Below are 16,613 nucleotides of genomic sequence, written 5' to 3'. Positions count from 1 at the left end.
CCTGCACCTGGGGAGGAACAACCCCATACACCAGTATAGACCTGAGAGTCGTGGTGAATGACAAGTTAACCATGAGCCAGTGGTGTGCCGTGGTTGCCAAGAAGGCCGGTGGTATCCTGGGGTGCATTAAGAAGGCTGTGGCCAGCAGGTCTAGGGAGGTTCTCCCCTTTCTCCACTCTGCCCTAGTGAGGCCCCATCTGGAGTACTGCGTCCAGTTCTGGGCTCCCCAGTTCAAGAAAGATGAGGAACTATTGGAGAGAGTCCAGCGGAGGGCTACGAAGATGATGAGGGGCCTGGAGCATCTCTCCTGTGAGGAAGGGCTGAGGGAGCTGGGCTTGTTTAACCTGAAGAAGAGAAGACTTGAGAGGGGACCTTATAAATGCTTATACATATCTTAAGGGTGGATGTCAAGAGGATGGGGCCAGACTCTTTTCAGTGGTGCCCAGCGACAGGACAGGGGGCAACAGGCACAAACTGAAGCACAGGAAGTTCCACCTGAACATGAGGAAGAACTTCTTTACTTTGAGGGTGACGGAGCCCTGGCACAGGTTGCCCAGAGGGGTTGTGGATTCTCCTTCTCCGGAGATATTCAAAACCTGCCTGGATGCGGTCCTGTGCAGCCTGCTGTAGGTGACCCTGCTTTGGCAGGGGGGTTGGACTACATGACCCGTAGAGGTCCCTTCCAACACCTACCATTCTGTGATTCTGTTGTTAGTGTGTTGGGGGTTTTTTTAGCTTTTTTAAAAACTTGGTTATGGCTTAGTTTTTCTAATAATAGATGAAATTATCTAATGATACTTTCTCACCAGTTGATTGAATGTAGCACTACATAAATCTTAAGAGTTTTACTGCTTCTTGAATATTCACACAGATTGTAACTGAATTGCATCGTCTCCTGCAGCTGCGTGTTATATTGCTTTATTTAGGCTGTTTACTGCACAATTGCAGTTTTTCCTATCAAAATGAATGTTAGAATTCCATAACTTTAATATTTTGAGATCTGTTGGTCTGATGAGGTGCATCTGCAGGTCCTGAGGGAACTGGCAAATGAAGTTGCTAAGCCACTATCCACCATACTTGAGAAGTCATGGCAGTCCAGTGAAGTTCCCACTGACTGGAAAAGGGGAAACGTAACGCCCGTTTTTAAAAAGGGTAAAAAGGAAGACGTGGGGAGCTACAGGTCAGTCAGTCTCACCTCTGTGCCCAGCAAGGTCATGGAGCAGATCCTCCTGGAAACTATGCTAAGGCACGTGGAAAATGAGGTGATTCATGGTAGCCAGCATGGCTTCACTAAGGGCAAATCATGCCTGACAAATCTGGTGGCCTTCTATGACCGGGTTATAACATTGGTGGATAAGGGAAGAGCAACTAACGTCTGGACTGGACTTGTGCAAAGCGTTTGGCACTGTCCCGCACAACATCTTTGTCTCTAAATTGGAGAGACATGGACTTGACAGATGGACCACTCAGTGGATTAGGAATTGGCGAGATGGTTGCACTCAAAGAGTTGCAGTCAATGGCTCAATGTCCAAGTGGTGACCAGTGAGAAGTGACATTCCTCAGGGGTCGGTATTGGGACCAGAGCTGTTTAAGTTCTTTGTTGGCGACATGGACAGTGGGATTGAGTGCACCCTCAGCAAGTTTGCCAACGACACCAAGCTGTGTCAAGCTGTGTGAGCAGCCTGGTCTAGTGGAAGGTGTCCCTGCCCATGGCAGGGATGTTGTGCTAGATGATCTGTAAGGTCCCTTCCAACCCAAACTATTCTATGATTCTGTGCTAATACAGTATTTTTAAATTTTGTGTGTAGTCACTTGCTTCATACATTTCAACTACTCTGCACATCCATTTATGTCGCATCTAGTTTTTTATATATGAATCAAGAAGCGCCTTTTTCTTCCCCTTCTTCCCTGAAAAATATTTGCAGAAAACTTTCCATTCAAAAACAAATCCGAACTTTAACCTGGAACTTAATTATTGTCTAAAATCTTATGAATATTATGCGCTTGAGATGATTGTTATATGACAAAAACAAATAGAATCGCGACAGTCTCTTTGTCTAGAGGAGCAAATACTTTATTTTTTTACATTCCAGTACTCAAGGGAGGATAAACTTCAAAAATGTCCCATGGGATGAGTGATGAATTATTTTGTAGTTGTTAATTTTTATGAAATGGAGTGGAGACCTTTCAGTTTTGGTTCCTTGCCACTCCTGTTTCACTGCTTACTGGAGCAGAGGGTTTAGAATTATGCTAAATTTTGTTAAATTTTCTGTCACAATGGGAGTAGAAATGGAATAGTCACTGCTGTTCCTTGAGTATGGTGATTGCAAATTCAGAGTTTCCAGGCACTGCTCAGTGTGAGAGGTGGGTCCTTGAATCTGCCTACAGGTTTAGGGACTTAGATATAATGTTTTTTGTCGTAATTTCCTGTCCACGTATATTTCAGCATAAGTGCTTTGCCTCCTTGAATATGACTCTATTTCAGCTGTGAAGTACCTCCTGAGTAAATGCAGAGTTTATACAGGCAGTTAAGTGCTTTATTTGTGGTGCTTTATTAGTGTTACCTTATAGACAAAAGCAAATTTGAGAAAAGAAAAAAGAACCCTCACTTTTGAATTTAAAAAATAGCCAAGACTTTTCCTTGTCCCTCTAACGTAAACAGGTACATGATTCCATTGTGTTGAGATGCAGATTTGTAATAGTTACTACAGGTTTTATTTTTGTATTTTTGAAATCGTGTCTGAGGGACTCAGGGTAGGAGATAGATGACTTTTTTGTCAATAGGCCAACTGTCCACTCAAATATATCCTGAACCTCTACTATACATCGGAGAGTTCTAATGAGTTTTTACGTTCACTTGCTCTTAATCCCAGCAAGATTTGATCTATTAATTTATGTATATGGGCAGAAAAATATTCCTTAATTGTCTTTTTTTCACAAGTAATGGTTAGTGCAGCTCTTTAAAGAATATATTCAGATGCACAGTTTCCTGGTAGACATTTGGACAATCTGATTATTAAGCATTAAAGGTGAGTTTAATTGTAGCGTTAGGTATTATTTTGGCTCTGTGATTTCTTGACTTGAGTCTCTTCTTTTTGAAAGAGCAGAATAAAACTGTTTCTGAGGATCGCGTTATCATTTTAAGAGATTTATTGGGCACCTTATTTTTGTTATTGTGCAACCCATTCTTTATTTCGTTTTCCTGTGTCTTTGTCTATTGAGATGCTCTGGAAAAGATGGCACTGATATTTTTTTTTTTTAATGTTTCTCTCCCAACCGCTTCAAGTAGAAGACAATGTAGAAAATCTTTGTCTGGCTTGCACCGACCTCTATCAAGCCTTGAATGAAGGAAATATGCTTGGAAAAAGATTTAAAAGAAGACGTGTGCTTCTGAAGACATTATATAAACTTGTAGACATTGATTCAGATCCACTTTGCCTGAAGCTGGCAAAGATTATTCTGGCAGTAAGTGTTTTAAAATGCTGTTTGGTAGAATATGAAGCTCAAAATCGTGAATTACAACTTGCGTTTAGTTTTTCATTTCATACGTTTAAACTGTGTCTAAACTAACCCTTTCCTACACACTTTTTCTTGCCATACGGATACTAGTCCCCCATTCAGCCAGATCGGCACTTGTTGGAGCCTATTTTCTGCAGAGAAATTATGTCTAGGGGAGGAAAGAGGGACAGAAAAGATGTAGCTGGTGTATTGTGGCAGGAATATTGCTTAGGCATGGAAAAGAGAAAGTGTGCAAAGCTGGGATACACATGCAGGGGTTTAAACAAAACAATAATTTGAAAAATTACACATCTAAACAAAGCTTATTTTTTGAATAATATCTTGACCTTATTAAACACTTTTATCTGAATATACCAAACCAGATTTTTTTTGAAAGTGAGTATGATTATCTCTTTCTCTAGTATTTCCAGTTAAAATTCACAGTTAAGTTGGTGCTTTTGAACATATTGGTTCAGCTTCTACTAAGCTGTGGACAGTCACTGGTGAAAGGATACCAGCTAGCGTTGTGTTGTAGACATTTTAGTAATTTGTGTGTGTGTGTTGGGTGGGCGGATTCTCCTTTAAGGTAGCATGTGTTATTTTAATCAGAAGATGTAATTATATATTCAGATACTACATAGGTGATGCTCATAACACAAAAAAAAGTTCTGTTACAGATGTTTTTCTGTGGAAACTCTTAAAAGTCATGAACAAGAGAGGAAATTGCACTTGAGATGCAGAGGAAAGGAAGAGACTTGTCATTGTATTTTTAACACTTTTACTTTCCCTTTCATGATCTCTCAATGACCATTAGTACATCATAAGTTCTTGTTTTCTGATATTTTATAATAATTTTCATTATGATATGTACTGTTGTACTAGAGTTCTTTGTGATACGGCTGTAGATGCCAAACCAGTGAATCCTGTGCAGCTTTTCTTTGTAAGAGTGAATTAGAGGAAAAAAACCATGCAAGTTATTGATATACTAGCTGCAGAAAATACATAAAAATTTTATATATCATCTGCTATTTTAAAATCAGTCAGCACAGTTTGCTAAATAGAGCTTAAACTAACTAGGTTTCAGAGTCCTTTAATTCTGCAAACTTTTCAGTTTGGCTCAGTGTACTGTCAGGATTTCAGCTGAAATTTAATAGGTCTCTGAGAATACAAGTTTGCCATGGTGTCTGAACTCGTAAAGTGTTATGGTTCATTTTTGTATGTAGATTTTCATTGTGATTTTTATGTCTTTTACTTTCTTTGCAGATGAAAGTGGATGGAAAAAATCTTCTCAGCGTTTGCAAGCTTGCACTTAAAATTTGCAGGAATGAAAAAAATGATTGCATCATTCAAAATGATAGATTATTGGGTATGTATTCTGTTCTTGTATACAAGTTAGATGTTGAAATTCAGTAGTTAGATTGATCGTCTTTCAAGAAACATTCTCAGAGTTAATTTAGTCATACACTAAAAATTACCGACTAGGTCAAACTAGCAGTCCATCTAGTCCAGTATTCTGTGTCCTAACACTGGCGATAGGGGATGCTGTTTAGGGAGAGCATGGAAGCCTACGTGTGTTCTGTGATCCATTTCCCCTGTACTACGCTAGCATCTAGAATTGTTACATTCTGTTAGGGACATGAGGTGATGCATCCCTGCCTAATCCTTTTTAGTCTGTTTTAATAGATCTTTTCTTCATTAATTTGCCTAGTTCCTTTTTGAAGTTTCTAATTCTGTCTGCCTGTAGAATCTCATAGAGCAACAAGTTCCAGAAGTTTTCTGTCTGCTGTTTTAAACCTATCTACTTTTCATCATACTCTTGCTTGTAGTTTTGCAGGATTTGTAAGAGTTTCTGCAATCAGCTTACTCTCCACCTTCGTGATTTTTTTTTTGAACTGCAGTCATTTCAGATATTTCTGCCTTCTCCTCTTCAGATGGAGGCATCTCAGCATTTTAGCTCTCTTTGAAAGAATATTGTGTCATTCAGTTGTTTCAGTAGCCCTTCTCTATACCTTCTCCAACTCCAGCCGATCCTTCTTGAGATGTACAGAACAAAACTGTCTATAGAAGTGCGTCAAGATGTGCCTGCACCAAATTTTATAGAAGCAAAAAAATGCTGTCTGTGGTGTTGGCCGTCATCAGGAAAGATATTGAGAACAATCATTGGCTTTTTTAGCTGCTGCTGCACATTGAGCTAATGATTTTGGAGAATTGTCAGCAATGGCTCTAAGATCGCTTTCATGATTGTAGCTGGTTTTGTGTCATCCACACACACCTTGCAAATATAAGAAATATGAAAAAAATGACAGTGTACGAATGATACCCAGTATTGATTGATGGTCATTCCTTTCATTAAAACTTTATTATGTTTTATTAACGTAGGCCTTGAGCTTGCAAGCATTTTGCTTTTGTGGAAGTTAAAACATATATGTATATCTACTTAAATAGATGGGAATATTCATTGTCTTAAAGCTTGGTATGTGAGTGTTGTCAGAAGTAAAGACCATATAAGTCTTTCCAGTAGTAAGATCAACAGGAAAGGACTCAGAGAAAAGAGAACAGCTCAGGTTGCTCAACTGACTTTGGATACTGAAAACTACAGTTTTGTAGAGATTAGCATCACACAAAAGTCTGGACAAGTTGAGTGGCTGTATCAGTGTAAGGACTGGGTTTTTTTCTCTCACTTCCATCTTCACTCTCTTTTTTTTCACTTACTCTTCATTCCCTGTATTTTAAAAACTAGTGAAGGAAAACACATTTGGTAGGGTTTTGTTTGTTTGTTCACTCTTTGTTTTGGACCCACCTTATCCAGGCTGAAGACATGAACCTGGGTTATCATCTTAATCACCCAGATTCCTGCTGGCAGTCACTGGGTTATAGATTTGATTTCTTTTTCTTGCTCTGGCCCTGTGAACTACTTATGTACAATGGAGCAGCTCCGGTAGAAGAAATAAATTAACTCTTCATCCCAAAATAGACAACTACTGTTCAAGACCCTGTTTGATACTAAGCAGAGCAGGGACCTGAAACTGATTTCTCACGTTACCACAGCCCAGGTGATTGAGCTGACTGCTAGGCAGTTGGTGAGGGTGAGAGTTTGGGCAAGAGCCTGGTGTGTGTGCTTCATCCATATACGCCCATCTACTTGGAGAGAGTTTCAACTTGAGACAAAAAAACCTCTAGAAATCTCTTCAGTTTAATAAGATGGGAAAATGTTTTTATTCAGCTGCATGGAACACAGGAAGCAAAAGTAAATATCAATCAGTTACTAGAAATTCAAAAGTATAAAATTGGTTAGGATTACTTATTTAAGATACACCCACCAAATTCAGAATGTCTTAATTTGATTGTGAAAGATACATCGGGCTTGTGCTAACAACCGTTAATTTTAACATTTCAGATATCCGACAGTGGTAGCATAAAGCAAAACTTTTACAGTAAATTTACCTACATAAAAAGTAAATCTAAAAAAGCTATAAACAGACTTCAAATGTGAGGTCTGAATTAGGCACCTGTGCTTTGTAGTGCTCTATTTGAGATGCTTTAAGACGTTTGATTTTTGAGGAAGTGGTGGGAATAAACCTCTTTAGAATGTTTCAAGTTTAGTACTTAAAATTCCAGGCACGGACAATCAGTTTTGCAAATCTTGACTGAGGATTTCAATGATTACTGCTATGTGTTTACAACTGGTGCTTGTTCTTGGGAGAACAAAAGTCAGGCCCGTTCTCTTACTCATTGACAATTGTTTCTTGGTTTCAATCCAAATACTCAAGTTTTTCTAGCCTGCTTATTAGAAATGTATTATAAAGAAAAAAAATATTTTTTTTTCAGTTGTTAATCTCTTCAATGACCGGAATGTATCAAATAAAAATGTTAATATTAGACTCTCTGAATAATGATTTTCCTTTTAGATTGTTTGTTGGAGGTCCTGAGAACTGAAGATCTACTCAAAAATGATGAAGCTCTCCTGTATTGCATGGGAGCTATGAAATTCATGTCTGGAAATGCAGTACTCCTTAATGAAATGGTCAACAAAGGAGCTATTGAAACATTGCTACAATTAATGAAGCAGATTAATAATATAAAAGAAAATGACACATATTTCTCCAACTTGGGCCACCTATTAGTCCAGGTTAGCATTTACTTTTATTTCTAAAAATTACACACTTCAAGGGCAAATTAAAAATGTAATTAGAGGAGATAAGCTAACCCTGTGTACCACTGACAGTGTTGTACTTATATTTGAATAGACTTCTTTTTTAAGAAGTTTACATGAAGTTGTTCAGGACCTAAATTTAATCATCATAGATATTTTTGTGTAGTCAGTTTTAAAGGCTTTAGAAATTCTGAAGTTAATAAAAATATTTTTAGGCGCCTAATAAAAGCAGTTTCTTATTATTACTTTTTGGTGCTGTGTTCTGGATATTATAGTAGACAGAAATGTGTTCACTGTCTAAATTCTTTAAACTGAAATAATAAATACAACCCAGTTCTGTAATACTCTATGAGATTACAAAAAGCTTCTTATTACAAGAATAATGCATTTTAAAAAACGCATAGGAAAATATGGCTACATTTCTTTGTCTCGTGGTTTAACCCAGCAGCTGACAACTTAGACCAGACAGCTGCTAGCTCACCCCTCCCCTCCCCTCAGTGGGATGTGGAGGAGGTTGGACTAAAGTTAACTCTCATGGGTTGAGATAAAGACAGTTTAATAAGACAACAAAGGAAATACTACTACGAATAATGAATAATAATGAATGTGCAAACAAGCAATACACAATACAGTTTTTTCTCACTGCCTGATGACTGGTTCATAGCCAGTCCCCAAGCAGCAATCGCGGAATGCGAAACTCATGGATTTTGCGCAAGTCCTGAAAAAGTTCAAACTCATGGAAAAGTTTGAACTCACGGGGGAAAAAAGGATGAAAAAGATTACTGCCCCCAAGCTAGCCCCCATTTATAAACAGAGCATGATGTCCGTGGTATGGAATATTTCCATTGGCCAGCTTGGGCTGGCTGCTTGGCTGTGCTCCCTCCCAGCTCCTGCACACCTGCTCGTTTGCTGAATGTAGGAAACTGAAAAAAGTCCTTGATATCTTAGCAACAACTAAAACCATCAGTGTGTTATCAACATTCTTCTTATACTGAATCCAAAACACAGCAGCTACTGGGAGCAGATTTAACTCTATCCCGGCCAAAACCAGGACACTTTGACAAAGTATTTTTGAAGAACTCTAATTTCAGGAAAAGGTAGTTGTAAAAGCCACCATTTTTTGAAGCTTTTTGAAGGCAGCAGGCTCAAAACCATCTTTTCACATACGAGGTACCTTGATGGGTGATGGCTATGAAAACTAATCCTTTGCCGTAAAAGTGTTCAAACCTTAGTGTTTTAGAAATAAGTGGTTATGTAGCTAAATCTTAAGTTATGCGTTGGCTGTGGGTTTTTTAATATTTGTCAGGGATTTGCCAGGTAGATTCCTGGCATTTGGCTTGGAAATTATTGGTGTAAAGATTAGTGAATGGTATAGTTGTAAGCTTTTGGGGCTTCACAGGAAAATGAATTGGATGATTTTCTGAGGTAGTGTTTATCCTAAATTTCTGTATTAATTATGCCAGATTTCTTTAATTCTCTAATAACTTACAAACAAGGGTTTTTACACGATTTGAAATTATATTGGAAAACAGATAGCTTACATCATCACGTTACTGGTACTGATTTTTGTCTGTTTATTTTAGTGGAGCTATGAGGTATGTATCTCCAGAATAGTGTGTACAATCTTAATACAAACATAAACAGATTAGGAGGTGCTGTGAAGCACTGAATGAAATGATGTGGCTTCATACTTAAGTTTGGCTAAAGAAGTCCCAAAGTGGCAATTTGCTGAAGACTGGGAGAGTATATGATGAAACTGGAAATTCTGTGCTTGTCGTGTTCCTGTTTTCTTTTCTATCTGGTCCTGTCATCGTTAAGTTCCTGTATTAATCACAAAATTCTCTTCTATACATTTCTATCTTTGGAATTGGAAATGTTAGCTTTCTTGTGGAAGTGTGAATTTCGAAACAATTCTGAAATGATCTGTGCCATTTTGTTCATATCATACCTTATATTCTATGCAAAAAATCTATGTGGGATTTCCAAGGCTTCTTTTTTGAGAGGAGGTGTACAAACTTCAGGTCTTCACGTAATCAAGAATTTAATGACCATATTTTCCTTGAATGCTGCTGGTTAGACTTTGTAAATCCTGGTACTACTGCAGTGCTGCCTTAGGCTCTCAGTTTAGTTAGAAACCCCCTTTTGAAAAGTATTGAGGAGGGATTGGGGGTCCAGAATAGATTCTGTTCCCAGTGTAATTTGGAAGGTGACAGACCGTGACTTAGAACAGCTAAACTGTAATAAAAGTAAGCTTAGATGAAGGAGTATGATTGCTCACATATAGAAGCCGTGCAGTCATTTTAGTGAGTGGAAATTTAGGTTGTAGTTTTGTGTAGGCATTTTAAAACCTAAATTAGAGGTATGTATCCTATATCTCTTTTCATGTCTATATAGTTTAAAAATATTCCTGAGAGCAGGAAGGGGATGGTTAGAAGCAAAGCATATTACTTGCTGACATTTGCTGGCTGCTGTTGGCATTAATCATATAATACATGTAATGGGAATCCTGTTGAGTAGAAAGAGATGGAAGTTTATGTTAAATAGTTATAAAAAGAAGTTTTTGCCAGTTGGGGCATTTAAAATAGCAAGTGATGTCCAAGTAATAAAACTAATGAATCAAATTATTTTCAGCTCTTTGGCTAGCTGTCTGAACTTCCTCACAACTTTGCAGATATGTTTTTTCTTTCATTATTTGTATGTGGATAAACTTAGTTTTTTTAAATCAAGGGTTCAATTTGCAAATATGTGAAAGGAAAATGTTACATTTTACACTTTTTTTGTCATTATCTCTGCTGTTTTAAGTATGATTGGAAATGTAGCAAAACTGTTTTGTACAGTTTGAATAGACTGGCTGTTTCTGTGAAGGCCTCAAGTATTTTGTGGAAAAGTCAATACTGACAGCTGTCTCTTACTGAGTTTGCTGTTTCACTTGTTTGTATTCTTTTCTGTAGTAATACAGATACTCCCTTTTTCCTTCCTCTTGTGAGAAAAGTAGTGATCCTGTTGCCATGGAATTCCTGTGCAACTTTCTCATATTAGTTTCTTCAACAAATCTACATTAATGTGCACCATTTCTTCCACAAAGGAGGTTTTTGTAGCATACTTTAACTTGTAGCAAAAGATCAAATATCCAGTGACATACAGAAATAATGAATAAATACAAGTCTTTGGGAATAGAGAGCAAATTATATTGGAGAAGAAAAACACCTTAAATTGTCACAGTGGTCTCTGATGGGGGGCTCTGCCATCTCCTAATCCTGTTAACTGAAGTATCTCGGTTAACTGGGACCAACTCTTCATTCTTTAACCGCATAATTGCACAGTCACCAGATGGCAGTGTGATACGTCATCTTGCCAGGTCCTTTTTGTGGGAATAAAGTCCCACACTGCTTGCTTCATTGTTACACAGTGGATTTTATGCAGAAGTACCACAAGACAAGAATGAAAACGTTTGTAATAATAATTACTTTTCCTTAATAGAGGACATGCAACCAAGGTCATCTTTGACTCATTTTATGTTACTTCACCTAATAGTCTGATCATATTTATACAAAATATGGTAACGCTTATTCAGAAGCCAAAATTTTTGAAGTGTCACTGACAAGACTTAACAAGTACTCCATGTTCCTTGATTGAAAAGCACTTCAATGTCTTCTGCTTTAAAAATAACATTTGTCTGCTGTTAAATTTTCTGTTTGGGTGAATTTGATCTTTCACATGGCAACATAAGGATAGGGCTGGTGGGGATCGCTAGAGCCAGTTGTTATGCATTTCTCCCAAAATCGTGGTGTCTGCTTGAAGCAATCCAAGCATCTCTTGAGTTCGTCTGCTGTCTGGCTGGCTTCTATTATTATAATTTGCACTCTTCAAATTTCACTTGGGTACTAACTGTTCTTTTGTGGATATATATTTCTATGAACTTCTGATTTTCATTGTCTCACACGTTTAAGTGTATAAGTTATTTTGCATTGCTTTTCCTTGTCAACCTGTCTTTGTGTGAGGATGCCTCTTGATAGAATTTACTGCTGGAGGACTTTGAATCATCTGTCTCAGGCAGTGAAAAATTTTGCTCTCTTTTTGGAGACCTCTGCACCATTATCTCTTGATAAAGATTTTACGTTTTTTCGTCATCTAATATGTAAGTCTCATTGCTGCAGTGAAAGCCCTGGTCTGAGTTTGAACTACACTTTTAATATGTGGTTTGTCATTCCTTTTCTTTGTTGTGAAGTTCAGCTAGAACTCAACAAATATCATCCTAGGCTGACTGTGAACACTTGTATGTGAGGGCTGAATGGAGTCTTCTGTGTCTATTCCATTTGACAGGAATTTTTCCACCAAAGCTTTTGAATAGCAGAAGTATTTGATCAGAATATTTTTATTAAAAAACAAATCTCCAGTATTGTGTTGATTTTTGAAGCATCATGACTTGTGAAAGAATGTGTATCTGGAAATGTATTTTTTGTAGTTGTTTAGTTAAAATAACAAAAAATTCCAGGTGTCCTCTTAAAACATGAGGTAAAAGCAAATGACTTCCCTAGATTCAGTTTCTGTTTATTCTGAATATAGCATATGTTTCATATGTAGTGCTGAAGATAAATCCATTGATGTATCACGTTCACATGATCACGTAATTTTTTTCCTTCTGTAGCTTGCTTCACCATTTTGACACATTGTTCCTTCTCCTGTTGTTCCATTAAAGAACACCTTGAATTGCATTTTCATTCTTCATTCATGTGGTAACTGAAGACATGTACATTTTTGTCAAATTTGTTGGAAGCAGGACAGTAATCTGAAATGCTGGAGTAGTGCATAGAATACTATGAGCAAAAAAGCTCCTCAAACACAACAATCTGCTCTTTGTCAGATTTTTCCTTTAAAATTAGCAATTACATATTGCTGGACAAGCAATCCAATTCAGTGATAAAATAATTTCTAGAGTTTTTTGTGATTACAAACAATTCAAACAGTCTTTATGCTTTATCAAACTGTGTTTCAAACCAAGTTGTAGTTAAATACTCTTAGAATAAGGAAAATTTGAAGAATTCCCATGTTCACATTAGATTAAATGACTTCACATTCATTTTATAGTAAGTTCTGGTTTAGATCAACAGTTAACTTACATGACATTACCTGTCTGACCTTGGCATTTGAATACCTTTATCTTGGAAGAGAACCAAAGCACTTCAAAGTGTGCAACAGCTGATTCATTTTGGATACCCAGAAGTGATAGATATTTTATGTTTAAAACTTCTTTGAAATAGAACAGTATCTTCTGAAAATATTTCGGTTTCTTCAAAATAAACTTGAGGACTTAAGCTTTTCATTTTTATACTATTCGAATAATGGATTTGATCTTGATTAACTTAAATATTTTAATAAAAATAGATTTTCTCTTTTAAAATCAGTTCATCTTAGTGTGCAACTTACAGTTATTATAAAAATAATACATTAATAATAATATGTATCAGTATTAATTTGCAAGACGTACTTAAAAGTAAATTTGTGATATCAGACATTATACAAGAGATCAGTTTATCCACAGCATTTCACCTAATTTCCAGTGGGTATATGCACAGAAGATTTTAAAACATATGAAAGATCAAGTTTCCCTCAAAGGAGGAGGCTACATGCAGGCAAAGACCAGTATCATAGTCTTTCATTTTCTACTAATTCTTTCAATATACACAGTTTCGTTACACATCTCCTGGTACAAGTTATGGGTAGATACATGATACATACCTGCAGAATGTTAACAGAGCACGCAGGCTGCTTTACACATTGTAAATGAGATCTGAGCTTTATTAAATTTTCAAAACAGTGTGGATTTTGTTGTAAATGGCTGTGATTAATAAATCTGTAAATATTCTACACGCAGCTGACAGCTACTTTGCGGAACTTGGCTGACTTACCTCCGGCAAGGTGCCAGCTGCTTCACTGTGGTGCGGTCTCCGAGCTCTGCGTGGCGCTGGAGCAGCGCGTGAGCGATATGGATGTCTGCACCTATATTGTCAGGATATTCAGGTATGTAGAGAACACAGTGCTGTTTCTGCATGCAGTCAGGTCACCAGTGGTGCTTTAAGTGACCTCAGAGAGGGCAGGATCAAGCACTGAAATTGGAAGATTTAAAAGGCATTGTTTTTTTTTAAAGCTCTGTGTAGTTTTTAATAGCTTAGTGTGATAATTGTGTCTTTATTACTGCTGATAGAGTTGTTTAATTGTAGCCATGCAAACTTGGATTCATTGTCCCTGTAAAAAATGCTTTGTTGTATTGTGTCATTCTTTGATCACACAAATTCTGACCGAGATTTTTAAAGTACCATTTCTTATATTTTAAAGCTGTATAAATTATTAAGTATTTATTAACCCTATTTTAGGCCATGTTTTTAAAAAATTGAGAGAAATTACACAAACAAGTTATATCGGGGACTGTGTGTTGTGAAATAAAATACAAAAGAGAGAAAATGTGATCAGTGTTCATTGTTTTGAGCTGTCATGGGGTGTTTGAGGAGATTAATCTGTGGGGTCAGGGTTTGAGTGTGCAGATGGAAGCACTGAAAGAATCTCAGTTTTATGGGCAGCTCAGTGGCAGCTTCCCAAGATGTGTTTTTTAGAGGGAGATCGGTATGAGTCAATCACCCAAAAAGATCCTTTTGTAGTCTGAATAGTTTCTCAGTCAAAAATCTTCCAGTTACCAAGTGCTAGCTTGCAATATCCAATGCTAAATGGACTTGCAAGTAATTTAAGGATTTTGAAGAAGTTGTGAAATTAACTGTTGGTAATTTCAGGAGTTGGATTATAAACACAATTTATGAATGCCATTCTGGATGAAGTATTTGCCATTGCTGCTTTGTTATTGTCATGAGTCACATTGCCTGTGGCTCCATGTTCATTGAGTAGTCATTCTGCTACGGACTTCTTTTCCTGTTCAGTCCCTCCAAATCACGCATCACATTCTCCTTGCTAGATGAGATCGAGTTGTGCTTTGAAGATCAGCTCCATAAGGGACTGTTCTTCCTTCCTCTCCACAGCTAAAAACAATTAAATCTGGTCCTTTGCTGTTTGTGCTACCTGTAAAACATGTGAATTGCTTCCCCAGTTCCATGACACTTTGACCACATCTGTCTCTCTAATTCTGTTCCTAAAAATGAGTTGAGTTCTAGCAATGATTACAGCACTTTGAGCGTATTTACTTCTTCTGAGGAGACGGCATTTCTTTTACTTGGAAAATGCCATGAAAATTGGAGTAATGGGTTTGTAATTAAATGTAATCGATACTTCCACAGTAATGCTGACATTTACTTGATCTGGAATTCAGTATGGAACAAAAGCAATTTGCCTTATTTAAAGTTTCCTACTGCTTCAATTTTTTTCCTGAAGTTTAGTGAACCGCATGCTCTGAGGATATAAATTAGCCATAAAATCAATTTAATTAGCTTCCTGGAAATTGCAGTCACCAAAAAAAAAAAAAAAAAAAAATTACACTATGCAGTGCAAAGCACAGATTTTAATTTTGATTTGTCTTCTAGTAATACAGAATGATTATTCTTTTCTCTCAGTAAGTTTAGGCAGCTTCTTTGTGGAGAATATGCACAATCTATTCAGATTATTCATTTCTCTAAATGTGTAAGTCCTTACCATAATTGGTTGTAATTGAACATCAACATAACTATTTGCTGGTTCTGACTACATGGGAAGTAAGAGGTTATATTGCAATATTTCTGGTATGACCAAAGCATGTCCAATTCTCTGTTTTCCTAACGGTCAAGGTGCGCAGTGTAGGAGTGGAGCAGCTGTTAGGTAATACCCTGTCCTGGTTTTGGTTAAAATAGAACCGGTAACGCAGAGATAAACTGGCTACAAGAAGGCGTGTTCTCCATACTTGCTAGTGCGAGACGTGTTCTGTTAGTGCTGTCACTGGGCTCCACTGGATGTGCACTAGTAAGGGAACCCTTTATTTCCTCTCCTGTCGGACTTCCCATGTCATCTTGAAATTACAGTTCTCCCATTTAATGCTAAGAAGTGCTAGTGTTAGCATACTGTGCCCATATGGCAAGCAGGTTGGGAAGCTCCTTATGTTCGCTTCTTCCCGTAATTCACTGAGGCAAGGATAGCGAGACTTCTGTTGTGCTTTTCTGTACCTGCGTGTGCCACTACTAGAAGTCAGAATATTGGCATTCATTTCATTTGTTGGAAAATATGGCTTGGAGAGTCAAAAGCAGAGTGATTTTTTAAAAAAATCTTTTGTGGAGAAAAAGTACTTTGGCTCATTTATATTTTATTTTTGTACCTTTGTAGCAAACTTTCTTCCTACAATGACTTCTGTGCAGCTTTAGCAGACTGCTCCCGATGTTACATCTTATTTTTAGCCCTACTAAACGAACATCAGAAGCAGCAGGTCAGTTTTTTCATCTCTTGATTTTTAGATATTAATCCTCTGATGTGTCTGTGTATTATCATGTATAAGCTTGTTTTCAATAACCTACTTCAAAGCATTTACCAAATAAAAATTTTAAATGGTTGACAGCATTTCTAAGTAGTAAATAATTGAAATGAAATAATTTAGATTAAAAATTCAAAGCAATACAGAGGGACAGATAGTTGATTAACTTGTCAATCCGTTGCCTTTGTAGAAACAGTCCTTTGAGTACTTAACTGTTTTTCTTAGTTTAAAAAATACTTTTTAAAGCAAATGGTTTATTTGAATATTTATTAGTAGGAAATTGTTGGGATTTCTCCTTCCCTTCTCCCCTGCAAAAGTAGTGTGAGTTTTCCAGAATTAAGCTATTTGAAAGCAGAGGAACATTTGTTCCTTGATAACTGCATAAGGTATCAGAATGTATCTCTCCTCTACCAGACAAAACCATACGCCTGAAGTACCGCATTTGGAGTGTTCACCTAGGAATAAGTAGTTAGAGTTTGTCAAAATACCTCGTATTACAAGGTGAAATTATAAGAATATACT

General features: G+C 37.1%; 1 protein-coding gene across 12 annotated transcripts in view; it reads left to right on the top strand.

Annotated features, from left to right (window-relative positions):
* The window catches only part of ARMC2 (armadillo repeat containing 2), a 104,419-nt gene that overhangs the window by 62,181 nt on the left and 25,625 nt on the right, over window positions 1–16,613 (top strand). For 11 of the 12 annotated variants that reach the window (XM_075414257.1, XM_075414256.1, XM_075414253.1 and 8 more), the window contains 5 exons: window positions 3,287–3,465; window positions 4,762–4,864; window positions 7,407–7,627; window positions 13,527–13,672; window positions 15,947–16,046. In XM_075414257.1, the coding sequence (XP_075270372.1) occupies window positions 3,287–3,465; window positions 4,762–4,864; window positions 7,407–7,627; window positions 13,527–13,672; window positions 15,947–16,046 (749 nt within the window). The remainder of the gene's footprint in view (window positions 1–3,286; window positions 3,466–4,761; window positions 4,865–7,406; window positions 7,628–13,526; window positions 13,673–15,946; window positions 16,047–16,613) is intronic. The other variant, XM_075414258.1, reaches the window with a different exon arrangement.

The sequence above is a fragment of the Opisthocomus hoazin genome, chromosome 2, assembly GCF_030867145.1.
Source record: "Opisthocomus hoazin isolate bOpiHoa1 chromosome 2, bOpiHoa1.hap1, whole genome shotgun sequence".
NCBI lineage: Eukaryota > Metazoa > Chordata > Aves > Opisthocomiformes > Opisthocomidae > Opisthocomus > Opisthocomus hoazin.
The sequence above is the reverse complement of the archived record's forward strand: the minus strand, read 5'-3'. Positions and strand labels throughout refer to the sequence as shown.